Here is a 26,535-nt window from a genome sequence, read left to right on the forward strand (position 1 = left end):
TTTTTAAAACCTGGGGGACTGTAGTGATACTTTTGACTAAAAGGGGCATGATGTCAATAAATATTGCCGTGCCTGAAGACCACATCTGCATATTATATTACAATAAAATACAAAAAGAAAAACAACTCAATGCAACTTTATTTATTTTATTAGGGAATGCATCAAGATAGGATGCCACATTTTAAGTACAAAGGGTTTTTAAAAGAAAAGAAAAAACATTTATGTGAGAACAGTGTTGCCAAGAATCAAAATGAATGCATAGCTGAAATAATGAATGCTGATGTGTAACCTCAATGATTGTGTCATTTAGATGAGTCCCTATTGAAATTAATTTAATGCTGTAATACTTTATTGGCCACATGTATGAAATCTATGGTCGCATGCATATTTGAGCATTCTTGCTTAAGTCTGCGACTGATTTTGTTTTAACAAGAAGGAACAACATATTGATTAGCTTTGGTATCTCATTCATTTAAAAAATGAAACATGCATATGCAGATTAGCTTGCAACATATATTATTGAAATGATTTTCCTAAAAAGTGACACTATAAAAACCATTTTAAAAACTTTACACCTGTTAGTTTTGCAAACCTTGGAACACATCCAATACATAGTACAGCACAGGGAAAGCTAATAAATGCAAAGATCAGCTCACATGAACCAGTATGGAAGTGTTTATTCTGCAGCAGGGTCTGTTGGCAAAGTTGCACACGAGCCCACCAGCACATGATGAACTGCAGAGTAGCTGTGTGGGCTCCTTTCCAAAGAATCTGGGGACTGACCTACCTCATTTTCCTGTCGCACAGCTGGCTAACCTTATCCCCTCATTTGGAACAGCAGACATTCAAGAAATGCACACTCTACCGAAACATTTGACATTTCAGCTGTTAATAGAGCCAGGTGAATGTCACAAACTGGAAGACTGGAAGACCATTCTACTGCTCCACTGCCAGTACAGAACAGGACGAACCCAACCAACCAAAAACAAGAGCAAGTTATTCTCCCCAAACTGTCACAAAGCACACTCTCTCAGTGTTACGGAGAAATGCTACATGAAATACGCATGTTAAAATGTAAAATCCAGCAGTTAATACATGTAGCAACCTGCATTTGTCACTTGCATTTTAATTCTGTATCGAACTTTGTATTTTAACATACAGCTGTTACTGTTGAGCTCTGCTTGTGAGACAGGGTTATAAATTATTTTAAAAAAACACACACACACACACACACACACACACACTTGTCCAAGGGGCATCGATCCTTTGGTACAGTGGTTCATTTAAACGTGGGAACTGTTGAGGTAATCAGTTCAACCTACTCCTGTTAGTGCTCAATGTCAGGTGGTCCACCTATTTCAGACAATCCCAAACTTTAGATGATATACACTGCCTCATTAACAGCCTCTTCTGGCATATGGTCTATTGGACTGATGCTGTGTTCTATGCTGCTATCCAAGAACATTAAAAGAGGAAGGCAGTGGAATATCACTGTGGCTTCAAAAACCTTGGGATTTAGAACATAGTATAAAGTCAGTGTTTTTGAAAAATGTCAGTTAACTGATGCATCTACTGTAGAATGTCTCCAAACACTTAATTTTTCACCAGTCAAGTCACAGGTATGTAGGTGGTTAAGATCCAGTCTTACCAGAAAGTAGGGATACCATCACATATTCCACTAAAAAATACCTTAATATGTTTGAGTTCAATTCAGTAGTCTTAACGCACATGTGTAAAAAGACAGCTATTAAATTATAGCATAGAGAAGCTTGTCATACCTTTATTTGTGGCACAGAGAGCTACAGAATATTCAGCATGCATACAGCTTATTATGATACAAAGCTCATTGGGAGATATGAACAATGATCTTGTATTTAGCTTTCTTTAACACAAACCTTTAAGGGTAGTCATAGACTTTTTAAAAGGTTATATTCACATAGGTGCATACAATGGCATTTGTGTGGCTGCTAGTGTCCTATTTCCAGATTCAACTTAAAAGAGAAATACCAGCAGCTTTTATGGTAGACAAGTATGAAAACACAAGCTGTTGACAATTTCCTGGCTTCCAGCAAATTCTGCAGCGAAATCTTATATTTTTACAAGGCTTTTTTTTGTTAGAAATAACACACTGAAACAACTGTACAAGAAAAAGATAAACATTTTCTACTTTATTACTTACAGAAAGATTTCCAGAATTTACAAACTCCACATTGTTTATTCCAGGGCGAGTTCTGTCTTGCAGAGATTTTTTTTTTTTTTTTTTTTTTCTTAGTTTTTCTTACATTATATACAGTGGAAGACATGGTTAAAACATGTTAGTATTTCCTCTATTTTGCTTCTCTTGTGCAAAGGATGGGCTCAAGTTGCTGACACTTGTAAGTACCGTGTACAGTAAATTCAGCTTCAGTTTAGTTAATGCAGCCTATCGTTTTACAAGAAATACAAGAGTACAAAATTCTTTTGGAAATAACTCATTAGGATTATGTTACAAGTGACCCTATCAGTAAATGGGAGTATATAACAAGGCCACATGAGCCTATCATTTAGATTATACCATGTATTTACTACAATTTTAAACCAAGAATAGTACCACAATCTATCCTTATCATACTAAGTTTAAGCAATTTTCCCTCCTGTTTATAACAGAACATAAAATACCTCCGACACATCAATAAAAGATGTGCATGGCAAAGTCATATTTCAGTTAAAAAAAGATAGATATAAATCATGAAATGTTAAATATTTAATACTCTCAGACAAACATTAAATGACAGTTCTATATTCAATAATTTACAATGATGATTTGTATTAAGAGTTTCAGCAGCAAATGAAAAACATATATACACACACACATTATATATATATATATACACACACACACACATAATATATATATACACACACACATTATATATATATATATATATATATATATATATATACACACACACATACATTATATATATATATATATATATATATATATATATATATATATATATATATATATACACACACACACACACACACACACACATACATATATATATATATATATATATATATATATATATATATATATATATATATATATATACACACACATACACACATACATACATATAGTGTCCATTTATGTGTTACAGTATACCCATTCACGTTCTGATTTGGTGTTAGGTATACAACAGGAGTTTTCTGTTAAAATCCCAAAGTAGCAGATGGGTTGTTCAGGTGTCACAGTGCTATTTGTTTGGCAAAAATGTGTTGTGCAGTTCAATGAACTAAGTCCTGAGGTTATACTAAGTATACAATGTAACCAAAATGCATTGTACCATCAACTGAAAGGTGGAGGGGAGGTCCTGGGTTATGGCATAGAAGAAATCTACAGTCTGGGTACCCATCACTCAGGTTTGCTGAGCTTTTAGTCATCATTCTGAAATATAAGAGAGAAGGGGGATTAGCAGGGTATCAAAATGTGGTATAAACAACACACACTAAGTGGTACAGATTTTTATAAGTAAGCCTAAAATGAATGTATCATTGTGAGGAGCTATTAAATACCAGTATGCTATAGAAAAAGAAAAGTGTGTTGTATTGGACTTACGTAGACAAAAGGTACATTTTCCATGCAAACACAAGTATGCTGTGCTGAATTACCAAAGCTGCTTCATTGCTGTGGTTATTTTGCAAAAGTAAATTGAATGTTTAGAAGTTAAATATTTGGCTGAATGTTTCTTTAAAAGGATTTCTGTAGTTTAATATGTTCTTAAAAGGCTGGTAAACAGAAGTTATTTTCCTATAAAACTAGACTTTCCAGAGTCACAGTAAAGAGAATGTGAAAAGGTCTCCTGTCCTACATTCTCTAATTGCCCGAGAAACAGGATTTTCTTTGTGTGGCCCTCCAAGTGAAAGGAAAGCCTATCCCAGGAAGGCTATGAAATTCCCTATAGTATTCTCTCATGGCTCTCTTTTACCTCAAAACTTCTCCTTCACCTTTTACAGTTCCGCACATGTAATATAGTACAGTGCCATATTAAAAAGTACATATTTTTATGCAACCATTCGATATGATTGAAAATAATATTCTAGACGTTAGAGTTCAATTTGGGGGGAAACAAATGCTTATTTTGGTTGAGTATAGGGTGACCTGCACATGGTTTAATTTTACTTAGTGCTGGAATACACTGTACAGAACCCAGCTATTTCATCACATGTACTGACTTGTGTGGTACAGCAGAACTGACGCCAAGCACTGCTTGGCGTCAAAGTAATTTCATAACTTTTCAAAATACGTAGTTATTACTTGTAGTGTAGTGAAAAAAAAAGTGGAGATGTTTAACAATACCCTAACCCAATCATTTACATCTTTTAAAAAAAACAAAACTAAACTAAAATTTAATTTTAAAATTTGATGTCTATTTACACATTTCATTATTAGTCTTCTACATTATTAGAGCCTCGTTTAGCCCCCACTCCCTACTTATGTTTTGTTAACTTTTTACATGAAATGCCTGCAGATCTTACATTTTCACCATACAGCTCTAAACAGCATGTTTTTTTTTTTTTGTTGTTTTTTTATAAACGAATCACCATTGAAGTTTATAAAATCACAAATGTAATGGATAAGGTTTACCCATGTTACTATTTCAAACTTGGCAGACAGTCTCGGATCTGAGGACACACGTATCGATATTAATATTATAATTATTATTAATATCATCATTATTAGGAAACATCCTTAGAGAAACCAGTATACTTTTAAGGGACTCATTGGCCTAAAAGCCTCAAATCATTCCCAACATGTTGAAATGTACTTGCCCTGTTAAAAATTGGAAATTAAGAGTTTGTGTTCAGTAGAAAATCTTATCTTTACAAGTACAGTGCTCCCTCGCTATAAAGCTCTCGGTTATAACGTGCTTCGGATATAACGCTCCTACAGCATGTCCCTTAATTCCCTATACTAGAGATTCATGCAATATTTCTACAGTAAATACAGTTCCGGTGTCATTCAAACTATAAACAACTTCTGAGTCTAACTTCCGTTTCTGTCTCTCCCTTTTGATACAGTATCTGAACTGAAGAAAAGCTGTGATAACACATTATATCACAGACATCTTATTCAGCATTCATTTTATATAACTAAATAAATATTAGGCCAATTACGCGGTTATCTTTCCTAATGTATTTACTTTTATGATGCGAGAGGAGCTGCGGCTTTCTCCAGGAGACGGGACGCTTCAGCCCCGCTCCGGCAGCCGAACCTGGGGCGAGCCCATTCCCTCTTCCCCTCTCCCAACCCGCTCTCCTTCTCGCACTTGGTTTGTCTGTCGCTTCGAACTGAACTCCCGACCGCCGTTTAGCCAGGCTATTTATAGTTTAAAAACTGATAATTAAAATGATCCACAAGTGAGAATGTTAATTTTTTTTTTTTTTTGTAAAAAATATAGCGTTGATTACATGGTGCATTGTGCTTTACATTTTTGCTTCACTATATGTGCATTACAGAGAGGGAGTTATTTTATTTTGTATTTTAGTCAGATGTGTGTTGTTATGTGTCCCACGGCGCCCTCCCCCCTCCTCCCCCGTTTATAACGCTCTTCAGTTATAATGCTCATATTGTGTGTCCCCATGAGATACACGTTATAGCGAGGGAGCGCTGTATATGCGATTTCATTAAATATTTATTAGACATTATTATATTTTAATACTGCTTTCTCACAGGCATGAGTTTTATACAATGTATTTTTTTATTGAATTTAGAGAATAAAAGAATGCCATTATTTATTTATTTACTTTACTACTCGTTCACATTTTATACAACCAAAGACATGATAATATTGTTAATCTAGGGTACTTAATGAAGCTTCTGACCAACACGCTTAAGAAACAAGCTGCCTCCGACAATATCTGACTGCATGGGCTTGTCTCTGTCACATCATATACATATCATTATTTATACAGATGGTTTATAATTATTTGACCAGTTTATCAGAGATCAATTAAAACTACTGTGTTTCGATGGCCAGGACATATTTGGTCTTTAGTAATGCTATTTATTTATTGGACTTCTACGATACTGGAGGATATTCTCAATTTAAATGGTGAAAAATAATTAACTAAGTGTGTGTATTTTATAGGTTGTCTTTTCTGACGTGGTAGAATATATACAGTACTGTATCACTGCAAGGATCACCTTCTGAGAATAAAATGCTGATTACTCAGTGTATGTTCCTGTCTGTTTAACCACTTAAGAGTATAGGCAAGAAACTGTTACAATAAAGGTAAAGAGTCCTTTGTTAGTCACTAAGCAGATACAGTGCAGAGTGAAATAACCAGACCACAAGAGGAGTCAGACTCGTTTCTAACAAACAAGTGCCAGTGTTTCCCTAACAACCCATAAAACTGTATACAAGACAAGTGTTTTAATTCAGAGTGCTAGAACTGTGCTGAGCTGAGGTAAGGATCATTTACACAGCTGACATCATTTGCTGGCAGATGCAGTCATGGGGAAAACCTGTGTATACTCAGTTTTATACTGTACTTATCACCTGGATTAGTAAGAGAGTCTGATTATTTGATATAGACTAAGAAGCAATTAATAAGTATTGCAAGAAAAATACACTAAAACAGTTACGCAACACATTAAAAGGTGGTACTGCACTTGTGTAGTTTTCACATCAATTTGCACAGACAGCAACAACTCCAGGACTCATTCTGTACATGTTGTGGCAGGAGTAACATAAACTATTATTATTATTATTTATTTCTTAGCAGGCGCCCTTATCCAGGGCGACTTACAATTGTTACAAGAGATCACATTATTTATTTATTTATTTATACATACAATTACCCATTTATACAGTTGGGTTTTTACTGGAGCAATCTAGGTAAAGTACCTTGCTCAAGGGTACGGCAGCAGTGTCCCCCACCTGGGATTGAACATACGACCCTCCGGTCAAGAGTCCAGAGCCCTAACCACTACTCCACACTGCTGCCCGGATGGATACAAGCAGCGATATGGAGCCAGTGCAGAGAGCGGAGCAGCGGTGTAGCATGGGAGAAATGAGGAAGGGAGAAGACAAGGCAAGCAGCAGTTTTAGATGAGCTGGAGTGGATGGGTAGCAGAGGCAGGAAGGCAGGCCAGGAGGGAGTTGCAGTAGTCAAGGCGGGACAGTACCAGGGCCTGAACTACGAGCTGGGTGGAGTAGTCGGTGAGGAAGGGGCAAATTCTGCGTATGTTGCTGAGGAAGAAGCGACAGGAGCGTGCCAGAGTATGTGCTGAGAGTAGGAGAGGGCGGGATCAAGGGTGACACCAAGGTTCTTGGTGGATGAGGAGAGAGAGAGGGTGGATTAGTGTTGTGTGGATAAAGGTTGCAGCCAATATTCACTGTAGTTTCTATCTTTTCAAAGACATTGCCAAAACCACCCACCCAATATAAAAAAAATGGTTTGTCAAAGCTTTTGTTGCCAGCCTCTAATCACTACCTTTACGTCATGGTTTCCCATTGCCTGTTATTAAGCAGCCCCTTGACCTATTTTATGGAATAAGAGACAGGATTAATGGAAGTAGCAGCTGAAGAAAGTTGAACATAACTGCATTTGGATAATGCAGATTTTTCAATGAAAAACTAAAAATACTAGTCCTTAAAAAAGAAAAAACATGACTACTTTATAAATAATCAATACAGCCCATAACTACAGGGCTCAAAATGCATTGCACTGTGTATATTCTTACACAGCTCTATCCTAAAAAGATATATTGAACTTTCTGATCGAAGATCTTTGTACATATCTGGTGCTACATTAGCATATAACATTATTAAAGTCACTCTTACCAAGTGGAAACTAAAGACAGTTGACTTCATTTCTTTTGTATTTATTCCAACACAATGACTCACATGTATACTTCAGTATCCATTCCTGCTTGTTGTAAAGTAATCTAAACTGAAATGGATGCTTATGGATGGTAATTGAATACAACTGCTTGACTACATTGAAAGCCTTGGCAATGTAATCTGAAAATGTGGGTTAATTTAATTTGTTTAAGAGTCACAGAAACCACTTACACTGTGCACCAAAAACATACTGTATGTTTGTGCACAAGTAGTACAGTATTGCACTTTGTTATGCTGCAATTCAATAGTACTGTAGATTTACTGTAGCTTAAACATATTCACATCGGTATTTATTTAATTGCTGTAATGTATACCATTTTTGACAATTTGAACCCACACAATTTTGGTTCACATTTATTACAAATGCAAGAACACTAAGGTGTTCAAACTGCAAGTTTCAACACTATGGGAAGGCTTTATTTTAGTTACCATAAAGACATAAATAAATAAATTAGATCCTTAAACAGATGTTTCCTTTTTAAAAATAGTCAGTCCCTTTTGTTTAACTACCTTGGGTCTTCAGTTTGTAATTCAAAAGATCAAAAGGACACTGTAAAGACACCTCCAATGGTTTACTACAAGTAAAACTGCTGTTTTTCTCATGGGAAGTGATAAAATGCAAGCCTGGACCAGGAGGTTAGCTCCAGTTGCCCCTGTGTTCGCTCATGACTCATTAGTGCTGAATGCTTGGTGTTGCTTCCTATCACCAAGGATTCGGAACAAGAAAAATAAAAAAGGGGGAAAATAATCAATTCTGCACGATACTGGCTGCTGCTTATGAGGCAACGGACACCATCTATTGAGAAAGGATCCAAAGTCAACAATTACAGTACAGTGTCACACTGTGATAGTGAGAAGCTAGAATTAACATGCAGTTGCTAACAAACCAAGAACTTTGTATGTTAACATATATTGTTAATACACTGTTTAAGTTTTAACATGAATTGCACAGGTTTGAATATATAAAAAGGTTGCACCCCCCCCAACAAAAACATACAGACACAGCCAATATAATATATAAAACATATTCTGCATCGCTGTCTTTGGAAAAGTGGAGATGGAGCACATAGAGTGTTGTTTCACTTTTCTTCCCAGAAGCAGTTCTTTTGGCATTACAGTCTGCCTGAATGGCATGCTGCCTTGACTGTAAGAATACAGCCCTTCCTCTGTAACCTTCATTCCAGATTCTTGTTAAAACAACTGGTCTGCTTTTGTAGAATTTAATTTCCAAACACCTTTCTAAGTTTCTATCTGGCTTGATAAGAATGCAGCACTAGCTGAAAGTCGAGTGGTTTCTGGCACCCGTCCAAGAGGCGAGTCAATGCACTGGGGACCAAGGGGAGAAAAACATTTGTTTCTTCAAGAGCAAGGGAATTAATATGGTAGCTTAGATGAACTAGATGAGTGCTCACTGCAGACTGATATGATGGTGCAGAATGGTGTATACAGATTCTTAGATAGGCATTGTATGGAACTCCACAGGTAGATTCTTGGTTTTTATCTCTCTCCTACTGTGCAGTAAAGCATCTACAAGGGACTTGACACATTTAACCCCATTAGTCCAAGATTAAAAGAAAAAAAGTTAACTGTTAGAGTAGTGCATGTCAATAATACATTTTTATGTCACCACTAAGGTAATGTTTAGGAAGGATTCTAAATCTCACTTTAAAAAGATCCAACATTACAGCACAATAGCTAGAACATATCTTCTCTGTAGTCTACCTGGCCCTAAATCAGAATAGTTTTAGAAACTAAAATACAACTTAATCAGTACAATATTGTATACAGCTCATGGGTTACATTCTGGATTATGAATATGTAGCTTGCACTGCCTCCCTTGTTACCAAGAATGGAAAGTGCAGTAAAGTGAATTCTTTGAGTGTGTCTAGTCAAGTGAGGAAGATTCCTGCTGACAAACTCTCCGCCACACTTTTGGCTTCTCCTTCCTCCCTTAATTTAGATAGATTCCTCAGAGTATGAAATACTGCCCTAACTGACAGCTGAAGCTACTGCTGCTGGTTCAGACAAGCTTAGTGTCTCCTGCAGTAATTTACTGGGACAGCAGCTATGCATGTCATCCATTTGACAGTGAGTTCCAACAAGAATCTTAGCATAACTATAGCTAAATCTATATATTAAAATGTATATAAAAATCTGAAATATAGTAAATAGGAGGCTTGCATTCTAACTGTGCTTTACAAAATAGGATGGGTTATACTTTGCAGAGAGTAAAAACATATTTTTCATGTTTTTGATTCTAACAAATATTTTTTGTGTGTGAGAGAACAAACCAGACTTTGTTTTGCTTCTAATGATGCTAGAGGTTATCGGAGATGATATAGGTTTCCTTAATTATCACTATAAAAACAATTAGCTGGTAGCAAAAGAGAGGGATTCTGTATAAAAAGCTACACACCTGTCACCTGGCTGTGTGCTTACAGTACAAGTTGGGATTTCTAACAGTGCCCTCAGATAATTCAATCCATTCACAGGAAACACAATTGCATTTCATTAAAACCACATGAAAGATGAGATAGCTCAAATCTATACAGCTGCCAAAATTAACTACAATAATGAATGTCATTAAGGTACAGTAGAAAGACAAACAAATGTGTTATTTAGACTTTCAGATCAAAGACTGGGGTATATTGGGGTACAGTGATATACTTAAACTTATACACATAAACAAGAATAAATTGCATTGTATGCCCATTTACAAGAACCGAAAGTGCAGATAATCTTAACATTTTATACTACAACATCTATCAAGGAAAGAAAAGGAAAATGATATGTGCTGGCACATTTTTTGATATGCCTGGCCACTGCAACTGTAACTTTATGATGAGAACACATGTCAAATGACCAAATCTGCTTAGTGTTTCAAGGTAAATCTGGCACTCTGCACCTGTCAAGGTCTTTAGTTGTCTCACTCTTCACTCTTGTTAAGGGTGTCAGGCAAGATTGTGATGAACACTGACACACTTCAACTTAGAAACCACCATATTTTATTATGCTGAAAAACAACAATAAAATCGACTCTAAGGTTGCTCTTTTCTGAAGTGAAATCCTGTAGATGTTTTCAACAGTGAAGCTGAATTAATGCTGGTATGTGAAAATCAAAAGGAACCAGAGAGCTGTGTTTAAAAACCTCTGACATAAAAATATAAACATGGCCTAAAAATAAAGTATGAAGACTGACATTTACTGACTGCACAGAATGCAAAACCATCCTGCTCCTGGTTTGAAGGGAATGTCTGATGTCAGGAATTTTTTATAGAGCTTTGATTTTAGGTCTTGCCTCTCTTTACTTATAAAACCAAATGTAAAATCGCAAATTGTAGAGTATAAAATTAAAAGCCGCAGAGTATATGTAAACAAATACCTCAACATTCAAGGCAATGTTTAAACCTAACTTTAAAAGAAAATTAAATTGCTGAACAGAAAGTCACATTTTTCTGAAGTTTAGAGTTTGTCGGGCAGCTATGATGAGAAGAATTTCAATACAAATCAAAAAATAATACCCTTGGATGAAGCCTATATAAACAAACCTTTTCTAAACTTCTGTATAATGAAAGCTACAGTATATGTTGCATTGATGTACTACAAAAACATAACTATGAACTTCTGTTAGTCAATTACCACTACATTCTAGCTTCTAGGCAGAATATGTGCCTTAGAAGAATGGCAGATCTGTTTGGTTAAAGTTTTGTAAGGGGGAAGTGCACTCTTTTTCAAAAATTGATCAGTGTCAATGTTAAATACCTACATTAAAAAAAGTTAAGACGACACCTGGATAATAAGAATTCGAAACTGCTTGAATTCAAATGAAATCACTTGTTATCTGTTACTCCAGTGCATTGCACAATAGGTGCTAAAGGAATGGGCTACTGCAGCAGCACAGCTTATTGCAAGCTCCTGATGTCACCTTGTTAATGTGCTCTGCAGAGCCTCTGTATCAGCAGGCTCTTTCTTTAGCAGCTGCCATGACCTGTATATTTCTGATGCAGCTTCCAGGCAACAATTTATTTTGGAATATGGAGCCTTAAAACCTCATTCTGTGGCCCACACCCGTCAAAAACTTCCAGCTCTTTTTTTTTCCAATATTGCAGAAAATGCCTTTAAAACATAATAAGAATAGCTTCCCATTTAAGATGGCAGATAACGTCTTATCATGGTAACACAATGTATTTCCCAAAAGAGAGAGCAAAACTAGGTTTTATTTATTAGGACAGCTGTAACTCCAAAGGTAATTATAACTATGATGTGAACAGATACGTGTTTTACATATTTTTAACATGCCTTTATAGAGTACGAGTGCATGGCTTTGCATACCATGCATCATAAACATTATAGCATTATCTATATTGAATCATCTGCGCAAGCTGAACCCTTTACTGCAGATCATGTCTTTAAAATAATTTAAACTTCCGGTATTGTTGACTTTCTACAGAAGTTCATTGTACATTGGAGCACCAAGGCTGCGGCTTCATCCATTTTGGAAAAAGAAAATTACGATTTTGAAATGGTAAATATTTTCAGTACACAAAGCGCCACAAATCAGAACGTTGGACTGTATTGTAGATGCTGTATAGCCCACACAAATATATTGATGAAATTTATGAACTCAGTTTCACAGGTTAAGCAATAAAAAAGTCATAAGATTAGGTATTACTAAACAGAAGATTAATTTGCAACAATTTATTACTGGCACACAAATTCTGTAATTTTGTTAATCTCCCCCCCCCCCCCCCTCCCCCCCCCCCCCCCTCCCCCCATTTAAAACTAGAACACAGATAACATTTTTGGACTATTACTGTTTAAAAGTCAAATTTTACCCTGTTTTTCATTTTCCATTTGTAGCATGAAAGGAAGCCATTAAAACCATTTATAACATGGCCTAATGTTAGTGCATTAGGATTCTGATCGAGTCAGCTACTTTGACTTCTGAGAGGAGCTGATCTCCACTCTGTGTAGGTCAACACCACAGGGCCCCTTTTCTAGCCCCTCCTTCAAGAGGTTCCTTCTGTGCTTTGTGTTAGGACAGCTGCCAGCTTGGGAAAACTGATTCATTCAGACTTCTTACTCCATTACATGATCCCTGAAAACTCTGCAGTCATACAGTACTGTATGCAATTACAAGAAGAACAACAAATGCTGTCCAGTGCTTCACTTAATGCTGACATACATGCCAACAACTAGCAATCAATTCCTAAGAAACAAAAGTAGCTGCCATTTTGTATCAAATTCTAGATTTAAACTTTGAAATACAACGTTTTTTTGAAATTACATTTCTTTTTTTTTCATATTTCAAAAGTCAGAGACGATACAGTCAAACAATTGCTACACTGCAGATTGAGTATCCTGAAAATATATGCAGCTGAGAAACAGTGAGTTTTTCTTCATGAGCAATAAGCAGCACTGTACAATACCAGGCTGAGTGCAACCTACTCTGTTACTAATTTACTGCATTTTAGTAGCCATCGTTTCTCTTTCTACACTTGCAGCACCAAAATCTCTCAATCCAGTATTCAGCTTACAGTAGTACATCAATTATTCTTAGCTGAAATGTATACTTACATTTTGTATGCCAAACGTATACTTGCGTTGTGATCTTTAAAAGCAGTTTGGTTATATGATACAGTAACCCTTATTTCAACGATATACACTTAATGATCACAGACGTGAAATACCATCCCAGTCATTTCAAACAATCTGTTTGTACCAGTGTTAAAGAGATACAAAAACTGAATAAAAAGATGTACTGCATGAACACAAATGTACTCAAAAACCTACATCAGTACATCACTGCAAGGTAAAAAACAGCCTCAGTGAAATTAATAAACAGTTGAGTATGCAGATTTATAGTACTGTACAACCCTTTATAAAATAATTACAGTAATTTTCTATATTAAATGCATGGTTTGTGGAATATGGACAGAAAGGTACTGAAAGTATTACAGTAGTGTGAGTTTGCATTAAAATGTTGGGGCAAACAATTCTACCAAGCTAACTACATCTACCACTAAAAAATGAAGCCACGTCTTTTTTGCTTAAGCAATTAATACAGAACTGCTTAGGCTACACAGATGAGGCTTGAAAGTGTAACCTGTTACTAATACTCATGTCCATCTGGCATGCTTTTGCATCAGAGATAGCCGCCTTCAACATATTTCTCTAAAGCTCAGAGAACACAGCTGGTTCAAATTGTGCTGAATATGTAACAGCATAAAATAGGAAGATTTCCGGCATTAATTTCAGAAACAACTTCCGCTGAATTATTTTATCTTAACCTGCCTGGGGTATACTAATATTTACTGTACTTATGTAAGAAAAAGAAAGGTCAGGAAAGCATGCTTTTAAAACTACAATACAACAATCAACAACATTTGTACCCAGTTAAAACACATACTATACTTATCTGCTTAGTATTTAGTGTAAAGTTTGCATTGCATTGTGCATTAAAAAAGCAGAACCCAACTGAACATTTTACAAAATGCACACTCAACAGGACCTAAAGCAGAACCCCTATACAAAACCCTGGCAGAGGCTTCCACTGTATATGCTTACTTTCAAAACAGCATACTAACAACTGCCAAAAATGACTATTGCTAAAGTGATTTCTTCCTGCTGAAGTATATTCAGAGCCTGCAGCTGCAAAGAGCAGTGCTGCAGCATACATGAAACATACCGTAAAGCTGCTACACATTCACATACATACACACACACACACAAGGTTAAAAATACAACAAATAAAAACAAGAGAAAAACACAGCTGTCCTACAATCATGGATTTCATTTTCTTGGGGTGCATGCTGGGGTGGTGAAAGGGAAACGCACACTGGGTTAATTTCCTTGGGGAGTCATTATTGACTGCATTGCATATTTTTCTGCTCGATGAAAAGGCTGGTTGAAGTCTGTACCCACTTGGTATGAATATATATCACCAACATGTTGACGCAGAATGACACACTATGTGACGTTAGCAACTTGCCTCAGCTTTAATCTAATTCTCTCTCTGCAATGAATGCCTCAAGAATAAAACATTAACAGTCCAGTAACAAGGCCAACATGTGGGATTGTATTCAATAATAATAAAGGCCAGACTTTCTTAGACTTTTTAACTACTTCCATTCTAGAAGAGGAAATGCATAACTCTATAGAAATTGTATAGCAAATAATAACAACACACCAAGGTGTTAAAATAAAACGGAGAACTGACAGAACTTAAACCAGGCAGATAGTTTCAATGTATCAAAACTACTTCACAAACCAACACATTGGTCTGTCATTCTGTTTAAAATGTTTGTTTTAAAGAATGGCAAATCTATGCATGACTGATACTGCAGTTACAATATATAATTTACTGTACAAATTATTTTGCATCACGGTAACTTGTGCATGTTATGTCTATTTTTATAGTCCTCTTATTATTTAAGACTTGTTTTGTGGCTCTTGCTACATTTTCCTAGTCTTTTTTTAGAATTACTATCCAATCTCCATGCCAAAGAACTGTATATTATAAAGAAAACTACATTAACTGATCTGTTCTTGCCACATGTCATGTATCCGTGGTTAACATATTTCAAACCACAGCAAAGTAAGTCCAAAATACTTTCTTTTTTTTCTTTTTAGTTCCACAAGATCTTAATGTATAGTCCAGTATTTGCATTAACCAAACATTTTGCCACATTCACAATGGTGGCCAGATGTAAAAATAATGACACCCTGTGGTTTCAAAAACTCAATCAATCGTTTAGCTGACTGAACGTACGGTTAATAGTTAATAAAATACTTCAAATAGTTAATTTAATAACTTTCCATGACATGAGTCCAAAATAAAAACATTATTATAATAATAATACTTTAGGTATGACCTTGTTGTTCTCAGCTTCTGAACGATTCACCATTGCAGACGTCTGGGGGATATCTTTTGCCACTCTTCTTACGTGATCACATTCAATATTTCAAGACAATCTTTTCCCCGCCTTCTAAAACCGATCCAAATTCAGAACCCAGAACACTGATGTTTTTTCCCCAAACTTGAGGTTCCTGGAAATCTCACATACTAATACTACAGTAAATTCAACTGCATCACCTACAGGAACAAACATCCAATCTCATACTGTGCTGCAAGCACAGCGTTTGCTCCAAAAGGGGTATTTTTAACTACAGTATAGCATTAGCACCGTTTTTCCCACTCAGATAAAGAGAGACAAATACAAACCCTGTGTGAAGAAGCGTCACAGTTCAAGATCCTTTATTAGTACAGCTAATGCACAACGTAGGTTCAACATCCATCCAGGCAAAATTAGTGATTAGCTGACTGGGTGACGGAGTAATTTCTTCCACAGAGCACCTCCCACACATTTAATGCATTCTACACCACAGAGCTGTCCAACAGTCACTTCCCACACAAATCTGCTCTATTAGCCATCTTCAAACAATGGACGGGAAGAAACTGAAATGTATTGCTAAAAATGGAAATCACATGTCAAATACTACTACACTGTATTTTACAAACAGCCACTAAAATAGTTTACTCCCTGTTTAGTAATATGCAGAAATTATAAAACTGTTGATCTCTGTGTGTTGCAGTTCAAACTCAATCAAATGGTCTGGCTTTAAGTGACCATGTGACCTACATTACAGGTAACAGGATGCAAAAATGTATCAAGCAGCATACTGTACATTAACTATCCACTTATCCGGAATTAGAGCAAATAAAAATCAATTAAAAAAACCTGAAGAACCAAAAGATTCTCGCCACAATAAAAAAGGGAACAGTAATGAAGTTAATAAAGATGTAAGATAGCACTCTTTTAGTATTCTGACCTGCAACATTATTGTTAACCAGCAGTTTTGTAATAAATACTTTTAAATTTTAATTATAAATTGTATAATCACTCTCTCTTGTACACCTCTCTACAAGAGGTCTCAAAACAAGACTAATAATTCTAATAGGATGCTGACCATAGGCTCCCATAACAATTGAACACTGGGAGATTCTTTGTTTGGAGTCTGGTCTACCGCTTGAAGGCTCAAGGACCAATTTCCCCACAGCCAGAGTCAGATGCACCATACACACTGAAACCTCCACTCAGCACATGTTGCATGTTTAGAACAGATACAAGGGGATTATGTTAAAAAAATAACATGCTAAGGAGCTTGACACCTAGTGCGGTGTGTGTGTGTGTGTTTTGAAAAGTAATGTCAGTCACTGCTTTCTTTGTTTATGTATAACAGCATGTTGTCGCCTGTCTTTTCTGGAACAATAATGTATTCTTTGCTTTTACAGAGATGTGTTTTAACACAACACACTGTTTTTGATGCAGTGTCAGGAATCGTTGAGTTAATCACAGATGTTTAATGTAAAAATTGCACCTTCACTGACACAGTAATTATCATTACCTTCCATATATACAATTAAATACCTACTGTACATCAAGGGTGTGGTAATCCACTTTGAATACAGTCTGGTTTCTATTGAACCTGACTGCTGGTACCTACTGAAATTATTTTTAAATAACATATTTTACTTTCCCTTAGAAAACGGAATACTGCACAGGTTTGTATTCAAAATACTTAAACAAAAACAAACCAAATAAAAGGTTTAATACCATACCAGAACATAATTCACTTGATGCCAAATACCATTCCTTTCATCATAAGAAAAGCTTCCAGCCTTCTCAGGGTCCAGATGTTCAGCCTACTTCAGTGAGTTAAATCATACAAATTGCTTCCTGGTAAAGCCTTGTTTTTCATATATAGATTTTAAATTCTAGTTAAAAGGTACTGTAGTGGTCTGTCTACATACAAGACTATTAAATGGAGTTATATCATCTACCATTTTCCTATGGTTTAATTTCTTACATGATTATCTATTTGTTTCCGCTACATCATTCTTTGCTACTACTAACCTTATTTATTTATTTTTAACAGTACAGACACGAACCCCTATAGAAAAGTAAAAATCTTAATTTGAATAGCACAGTATGTACCTCAGCATGCTAATGACATCAGTGCACCCACCACTTAAGTAATCAACCAATGCATTACTGTGGTAGCATTTTCAGATCAGGTTACAGCACAGTACATATAGATGACTAGCAGATGTACTGTATGTAGCACGGATGCCATTTCTGGCCTGAATTTCAAGACTTCTGTTCAAATTAAGCCAAAGAACACCTAAACTTCTTCCAGTCTGAAGTAGTGACATGCCAGAAAAAATACTTAAGAAAACTTTCCATTGCCGATCTTGTGACCTCAAATATAAGGACATAAGCACTTCTGGGAATAATGTTATATGGCTTTTGGCATATAGCCACTGTGGCTTCAACAGGGAGCCAGACACATGCACTCCAGAAGGTTGTTTACAATTTAAAAGAAAACACAGCAAGGTTTTAATAAGTTTGTTGTAGTTTATTGTTGCTTATTCTCAATAGAGGCCAGAAATTTGAAATTACATTTTAGATTTATTACCCCCCCAACGCCCCCCCCCAAAAAATAAAAGGCATTTATCTTCAAACCAGTTATTCCAAAGTAGAGCAACGAAAAAAACAAAAATCAAAATCTAGGGCTATGCTTCTAAAATGCATGTTTTATTTGCAGTGCTCAAATCCCAATCAATGTAAGTAAACAAAAAAGAGAAAATACAAATACTAAAAGGACTACCTTCCATCTAATTTGATTGTGCAAGCCCGTCCAATAGATGTATTTTACTAAAAAGTATACAAACATCTCCTCCGTGGCTGCAAATTACACAAGTATTAGACGACATCACAGGTTCCTCCATATATGCCCAGATTACGATTCTCATTAATTTGCAGTAAAGATACCATACTGTAACCAAGAATTATCACAAGATAATATACTGTTCTGTAAATTAGAACAACTGTAACCTAGGTACGTATGTAAAAACAGATAGATATCTCCCTATAGCTCCAGATTCTGAAGTTCACAATAAACCATGATACTCACAATAACTTGCCATTCCATAAACAAGTTTTATAACATTTGGAAAGCAGTTCACTAGATTGATGTTGTGACGGATGAAGCTCAGTCGCCAGGGATAATAAAAAAAAGTTCAATTATTGATTATAGGAAGGGGGTGATATTATTATTATTATTATTATTATTATTATTATTATTATTAATAATAATAATAATAATAATAATAATAATAATAATAATAATAATAATAATAATAATAATAGACTGCATGTGCTTTGCCATGGTGCTGATTTCACCTTTTTTTCTTGCACTGGTTGGCAGCTTATTAACCAAGAGATGCATCTGGATTTAACAATAATTCAAAGGAATTTACATTAACTCACTTGTAGTGAAAGCAATTTCCTTTCATCTATTTATATGTTTGAATATTTATTTCAATAAGTAAAAGATAAACAACTTGTTCCTCCATACACTTTTTTTGTTACTGGATACTATGCAATGTTACAACCTTTTGTTTTCCTGTACAGGCAAAACAACCCCTCAGTCAGCTATCCAACTCATTTTATTAGAATATTCTTTCCACTTTTTACTGAGCCTTGTAAAAACGAGGTATATTCAGATGCCAAGCCAGGCACAGTGTCAAGTTGAAATAAGGACACTACTACGCTTAGGCTGCTGAATGCATTCGGTAGATCAAAGGTCTTGCTGTTTTATTGTATGTTTTTAAGCTCAATAAACTGAAATTTAAAGCAATTAATATGCAGACATGCATGGTAAAAAAAAAAGAAAATGTAATAGTTTCTCATATTTCACTAAAATGTGTGTTATACTGGTAACCATCATCTCTGTGGAACACTAGTGTACATTTTAAATGCATGAAATGTTAACATACTATAATTTCCTTACAAATCACAGTACATGGGTAAGAATGATTCAAGATATGCAACTTCTACTATAGATACACTCCTGCTTCCTGGTACCTTCACTGTAGATCCGATTGTTTTTAGACAGTTAAGAAGAACAAAGATAGATAATAATACCTTGGCCAGCACTTCCAAGTTACCTGCATCTTCTTGTCCACAAAAAAAACAAAAACTGGTAGTCCATTTGTGCGCTACAGTTTTCTTATAAAACTTTTACTAAAATGAAGGTGCTAGACCTGAAATCAGTTCAAAGTAATTCACATCACATCAGCTGTCTAACAGCAGGAAAAAGCTGATCTGATGAAGAATGTAGAATGAACAGTGTGACATCAAATCCCCTGTGATACAGTACACACTGTGCTGTGTACTGTAACACAGCAGGAACAGCTCCGGTCATCAAGCACAGTATATAGGCTGCTCTTCAGATTAATGGCACAGTTTATTCTTTGGAAAGGCAATACCAAGAACAGTATGTATGAAAGGGTGGATTTCAGAAAGGGTTGCTTTTACATTATTTGTTGTAAAATTATCAACTTGAAAAGGTGGGCATTAGAGTGATTCAGTAAAATGTGCAATGAATGTAATACACAATACAGTATCTACAAATACTGTCAGATATACCCAATAAACATTACTTGTAATACCACTAACTAATTAACAAAAACATGAAAACAGGAATATATTCTTCTAAGATATCAGATTAATAACAGTAAAGAGTGACAACAGCATACAGCACATATGGTAGATGCAATAGTTTGATTGTTTCTGATGGCCTCAGACCATCAAGAGACTTCACAAGGGGTCCATTGTAATAAAGACCTGTGTGAAACAGGCTTTAAAAGACACAATACAATTCCACCCAGCCAGATTTAGCCTTTGGGCTTAAAGCAGTTGACGATCATTCATTTTCTCATCCACAGGCACATTCCACACCTAGTTCAAAAGACCCGATGTGATAAACCTCACCCCCTGCTTTATGAGGCACACCTTCCAAAGTGAACTCTTTCAAGTACAAACTTGCATAATTTTAGCTGTGCTTGTTTGGGAAGCTGAATAGCAATTAAATAAATAAATCAATAAATCAATAAATCAATAAATAAACACAGTGATATTTTATTACTATCACTCCATTCAGCTTACTTAATAAAAAAAACAGCTATTTAGTTCAACATTTAAGGCTTTACAGTGCATACTGTCGCGATGAATACATTAAATGGAAGATGACACTGTACAAATCCAATAAAGTCAAGTTCAACATATATGACAAATGCAGCAGCTAATAAGAGCATGTATCCTTGTTAAAAACACAAAACTGTTCAAGTTTAAAAGCAATGCAGCACATCCATCCAACACACAGTTACTGATAAAAACATCCAAAACATTATAATGCCACCCATATGAAGTTTGTAACTTCCCCCAGTGCTGGTGACAAGATCATGTAGGTGATGTGCCAGTTACAGTACCACTGGGGTTTCAGTTTGAGTGACCTTCTCAAGATCACAGTTCATCATTTGCTTTGACATCACAAAGGTCCTAGCATTGCTTTCTAGCTGCTTTATGATAACCAACATTGTCATGAACAAGATAAAAGATAGGAGATGGATACAAATGTTTTAATAAGGAGAATTTAAATGGAAAAGAAACAGAAATGACTAACTGGAGCGATAACTTACTTTCCTAAATAAATTGTACAGTACAAAAATAACATTTTACAATAGAAGTAGAATGTCATGTATGTAAATATTCTTCAAACGTTCTCTTAATTTCTAACATAAATATTCTGTGCTGTGCACATTTAAGCAGGGAGTTTTTAAAACAAATTATCCACCTGATGTATAAACTAAACATTAAAATACAGATGCAATCAAAACACATTTTTCTTTTTTACAGAGCACAAATCAGTGCAATACTGTTAAAGTCTTCTGGAGCCACTGCATCATTATAGTGCTGGAGGGGCTTGATTCAGTGGCTTCTGCACACAGAGGGAGGGGCAATGGACCAAGGTTCAAAACACACACTTTAGCACTGGACCAGCTAATGCACTGAACTGCTTGCACCATGCTACAGCAATCTGTACTAAAAGGGTAAATAATTTACAATAATGGTTTTAAACAGCTTTAGCACAATTAAACAAAAACAATTTCCTTGGAGCCATTCCAGCTGTATTTTTACACTTTTATAGTATTACAGCGTGAAGCTACAAAAATAACAAACAAATCATCTTTTACGCACATGTAGGCTAAACGCTGCCAGTTAAACAAGGCTCTCTGTCACCAGAAGAAATAACAAAAATCCAGCTCAATCTCTCCTAGCACTTTTTTTTTTTTTTTTTAGCAATGGTAGAACCCCAGAGGATTAGTACTCTTTACTGAGGCTGAGGTTACGCAACACAGCAGTCACTGTTTTCATGACTCTGCTGCTAGTGCTGCATAATGGATTCTCTGAGCATATACTGTAGTGGCCAAGTCTGAAAGTAAAGAGAATCTCATTATTTTTTATTATTTATTTTTCTTTTTCTTCTTTCTCTGCGGCTTATCAGCTTTACACTGTTGCCTATTGCAATTAACACCACAGCAGAGTTACAGTTAAACTCTGTACACTATGGTTTAAAAAAAAGGTAACATGCTTTTACATCCCCAAATTATGAATTATAACACATTAGAGACAATCATTTCAAAGGATTGCGATTTATTGTTTTAGTGTTGAAATAGTTTGCACCTCAAAGAAGTAGTTTCTTGTTCATTTTAGAACATTAACATGCTGTATATCTTGCAGAAAAGACAAATTGCCCGACCCAGGAGCAAACTGAAGTAAAACTGGGCACATTATCAAAATTATTTATTAAATAAAATGTATATCACAAAGTAAATATTTACAGTGGCGCTATTTCAAAATTTCTTATATGATATTGTATGTGCTATACCACCTTTCTCCACTTCAATTTTAACCTTTTTAAGCAGATTAAAAACCACAGGTTACCAGACATTGTTTCATAATAAACTGTAATCTAGTTATTTTAAATGAACATGCTTTTTTTCTTTCACAGCCTGAAAGGGCAGGCACAATGTAACAAACCTCAAAAGTGTAAAACACTATTGAAAACGGCATCTACGGTATGTTTGGTGTGAGCAGGGTAATGGAAGAAAAACAAAACAGCTGGAACTTTTGGATATGACAATTAGGACAGTGGTAAGACCACCAATATATTGCTTCTGCATCCATTTTATTACTAGTGCCTTAGATCCTTTTACCTTAAAGAAACCTTTTTTAAACAAATGCATTTATACCCCCAAACTAGACAATTGGTTTAATGATGCACAATTAAACATGAAAATGATGTTACAGTATGCTGATAAAGGAAAGAAAAGGGTAATCCTTCACATGCATCCCTGCAGTGTCCCTCACTAGTGTATTAGGAACACTGATCTTTATATTTGTTTAGGAGCTTTTTGCAAATAAATAAGGAAAGAAAGAAAAAGAGTTCACAATATAAGCATCATTAACCAATTCCTACCTTCTCTTTTTGCCGGGTTGCTCCGTACATCTTCTGGTTTTGGAAAGCTGATGCTTGCATAAGCACCTAAATCATCACCAGAGTTATTTCCACAAGGCTGATTAGGGGATTTAGGCTGGAGGGAGGTCCGCTCTTGGTTGTTAAAATCCTTGACTAAGTCCAGATCAATATAATTCAGTCCGTTTTCAAATGCTGTTGTACTGGCACCTGGCTGCTGCTCTTTTCTTACAGAGACAGCAGATTCCCCTTGCTTGATCCAGACATTTTCGAAAGATGTAGAGCTATGCCGTTTCACATCTTCTACATAGGATAAAGTCACACCACTATTAGCAGCAGGTGTAGAAGAAAAAGTCTCCGAACTGTGCCGCCTTCTTCCTTGGGGATCAGCACGGATCACTTTGGCACCTTGAATCCGGTTTGGGCTAGAGTTTACCCTTGTAAAAGCACTTGTCCCCAATATCTGGCCCAATAAACTGGCATGTTTAACATCAGAAACAATATTTATTGGGACCATTTCATGCTTTGGAGAAATGGACCTGGGGGGTGTGTTAGCAGCTCCAGTGGCAATTTCTGAGTAGTTTTGCATCACTGGTGATTCTCTATAGCCTGTGCTGGTGGTGCTCAGCTGCATACTCACATAATCGCAGCTCTGCTGTCCTCTGCATGAAGCAGCAGTGGGGGCAATGGAAACAGCAGCAGCTTCAGCACAGCCAGTTGCACAACTTGTAGTACCTACTGAAGATTTTGCTGAATAACTTGGCCTGCCACCATGGGCTCCCAGATCCATATTCATGTACTCTGAAGAATTCTGCCTTTGCCTCATGGTCTCTGCATACATGGGGGAGAATAATGAAGCTGAACTAACTGAAAAGGATTTGTCACTAAATTCAATGTTGACATATTCCCCTGGGCTTTTTGGCTCAGGTGGAAGTGGATGTTCACGTGTCCGTGGGAGTGTGCTGGCCTTGTTATGATCAAGGGAGAGTCTTGTTGGACGAATAAGCCTTCCTTTCGTTTGCACATAAGCATCAACTTTCTTAGGCTTAACCACTTGTCCATTCTCCTGCCCTCCTAAACTGTCACTGCTTGTCGAGGAGGACGAATCCTCTCCATATGCCAGGCGCCCTGAATTCACAGACAGGCGCAAGTGGCTTTCATCATTTTTTCTCTGAACATGCTTGAATGACCGCGGTAACGAGAAATAGGAATACGTAGGTTTCGGTGGATCATCAACTGGATTAAAATAGCAGTCTGGTGGTGTACTGGTTGTTGATTCACTTGCAGGGGACATATTTATGTAGTCATTGCAGGAAACCTCCTTTGCATTATTACTCTCCACAGAGAGTTTTGGATTTCCACCATTGGTCCATAGTTTGCCATAGTTTGTATGGTCTGGAGAGCAACTGCCACTCGGGGACATCACCATGTAACCGTTTGAGTCCATTCTTGAATGCTGCCTTGGGTTAACGATTTGTTGTGGTGCAGACACACTTTTTGGACTCATTGGCATATAGTCATCACTTTTATTAGAAACAGGCGCTACACCAGGGGACATTGGCATGTAGCCATCATCTGTCTTGTTAACCCTATTGTCCTCAATATGAACATCCAAGCACTCTTCGGGATATGAGTGAGTTGGCACAAATGCAGAATGCCTATAAGAGGACAAGCGGCTGGAAGAGTAAGCTGGCATCATCTCGGTGTACTCTTCCAATGAGGCTATGGATGACTGTGATGGAGTCTTTTGATGGGATATGGTTGGAGGTGAGGTACCTGACGAATGGGTTCTTTTTCTAAAACTTTTTTCTAATTCTGCTTCTTCCACCCGCGATGGGGCATTGCGCTGGTGACTTCTATTATAATGTCCATTTGGCCTCAGATTGGACTTCCCCATACAGATGTAATTGTTTAATTCCTCTTCCTTGGCAGGAGGGGTGTGGCCGAGAGAGTCGGGTGTAACGCTCCTGAATGAATTTCTAAAATCACAAGGACTTGAACCATATTCATCAGAAGAAATGAATCCGCCATCGCTGGGGGATCCCGAGACAGAGGCGCTGGAGCGTCTAGGGTAAAGGCAATCAGAGGTGGACCCGTGACCACTCGTACTGCTTGAGGATAAGCTAACAGGGCTTGTGGCTGAAGGGGAACAACGTGACGATGGCATAGGAATAGACCTGCTGTGATTTAATGGTGGATGTAGCCTGGAGCTACCTCTGTGTCTGTGTGAATGAGTCCTAGTTTTACTGGGAGTTACAGGGCTCCCATCAACAGATGCTGGTCTGGACGTGGTCCCCTCTCCATCGCTGGAGGCTCTAACTCTGAATGAGTTACTATGTTTACCTGGACCAGCAGGTGAAATTGCAGTAATGCTTTCAGTCCTTGATCTCCTGTTGAGTCCTACTTGACTAGGGGGTGGGTTACTAAGATGGTGTCGTCTGAGAGGCACAGAGATAGGATTGGAACAATTGGAAGATGACTGACTTTTACTCCTTGGTCGAAATTCTTCACTCATTGCTTTCATCGACTCCAATATTGTTTCATGCATGCTCTGCGCTACAACCGAGTCTCCCACTTGCATCCAAAACTCCCCCGGTCCCGTAACTGCGGACCTCCCCACTTCGATAAAAAAGAAATTTTCAGAATGACCACATCTCCTTATGTTCATTAACTGCAAAACTACAGCGGCTGCATCAGAGTTCAGTTTTACAAAGCTTATAGTCTTATTGGTCAGGCACAATCTGTAAATTCCAATTAGATTTTTCGTTTGCCCCAGACCTTTGGGTTTTAAAATCACTTGCCATACTTCTTTAAATGCAGCACCTGGCGTGGCTTCCCCATAATTTTCTTCCCCTTCCCCAGTTCCATTACTCCCAGCAGAATCGTGAACCTTACCTCTGTTGTGAAGATCCACTAATGTCTGATACCAAATGTCTTGCTCTTGTTCATTATCCGCCGCAATTGCAAAGTACTCGTCCTTCGTATATAAAGCTACGAGGTATTTGTTTTTGGAGTCCGCTCTCTTGTTGATATTAAAACAGCTTTCCAGCGGGATAGACCTTTTGGGAGCCCCAGACTTGTGTCTCCATTTTTTCTCATTTTCATAGTACTCCAGTCTTGCAGGTCCCGAAACACTTGCAGTCCGTAACACAAAAAACCTCTTGTGCATGCTTTTAGGTTTTCTTAAGTAACCCACCTTCCTTACGTCTGAAAAACTATCGTGCTCTGTAGTTGGACTTGCCATGGTATATAAAAA

At 36.7% G+C, this 26,535-nt stretch overlaps 1 protein-coding gene across 1 annotated transcript; it reads right to left on the reverse strand.

Moving 5' to 3' along the window:
* Positions 1-3,075: 3,075 nt before the first annotated feature.
* Positions 3,076-26,535, reverse strand: LOC117422933 (insulin receptor substrate 1-B-like). The gene is made up of 2 exons (XM_034038180.3): positions 23,283-26,535; positions 3,076-3,433 (listed from the first exon to the last, which is right to left on the reverse strand). Exons 1-2 carry the CDS (start codon positions 26,521-26,523, stop codon positions 3,429-3,431), a joined length of 3,246 nt encoding a protein of 1,081 aa, XP_033894071.1. The 5' UTR covers positions 26,524-26,535; the 3' UTR covers positions 3,076-3,428.

This window comes from Acipenser ruthenus, chromosome 17 (genome assembly GCF_902713425.1).
Source record: "Acipenser ruthenus chromosome 17, fAciRut3.2 maternal haplotype, whole genome shotgun sequence".
NCBI lineage: Eukaryota > Metazoa > Chordata > Actinopteri > Acipenseriformes > Acipenseridae > Acipenser > Acipenser ruthenus.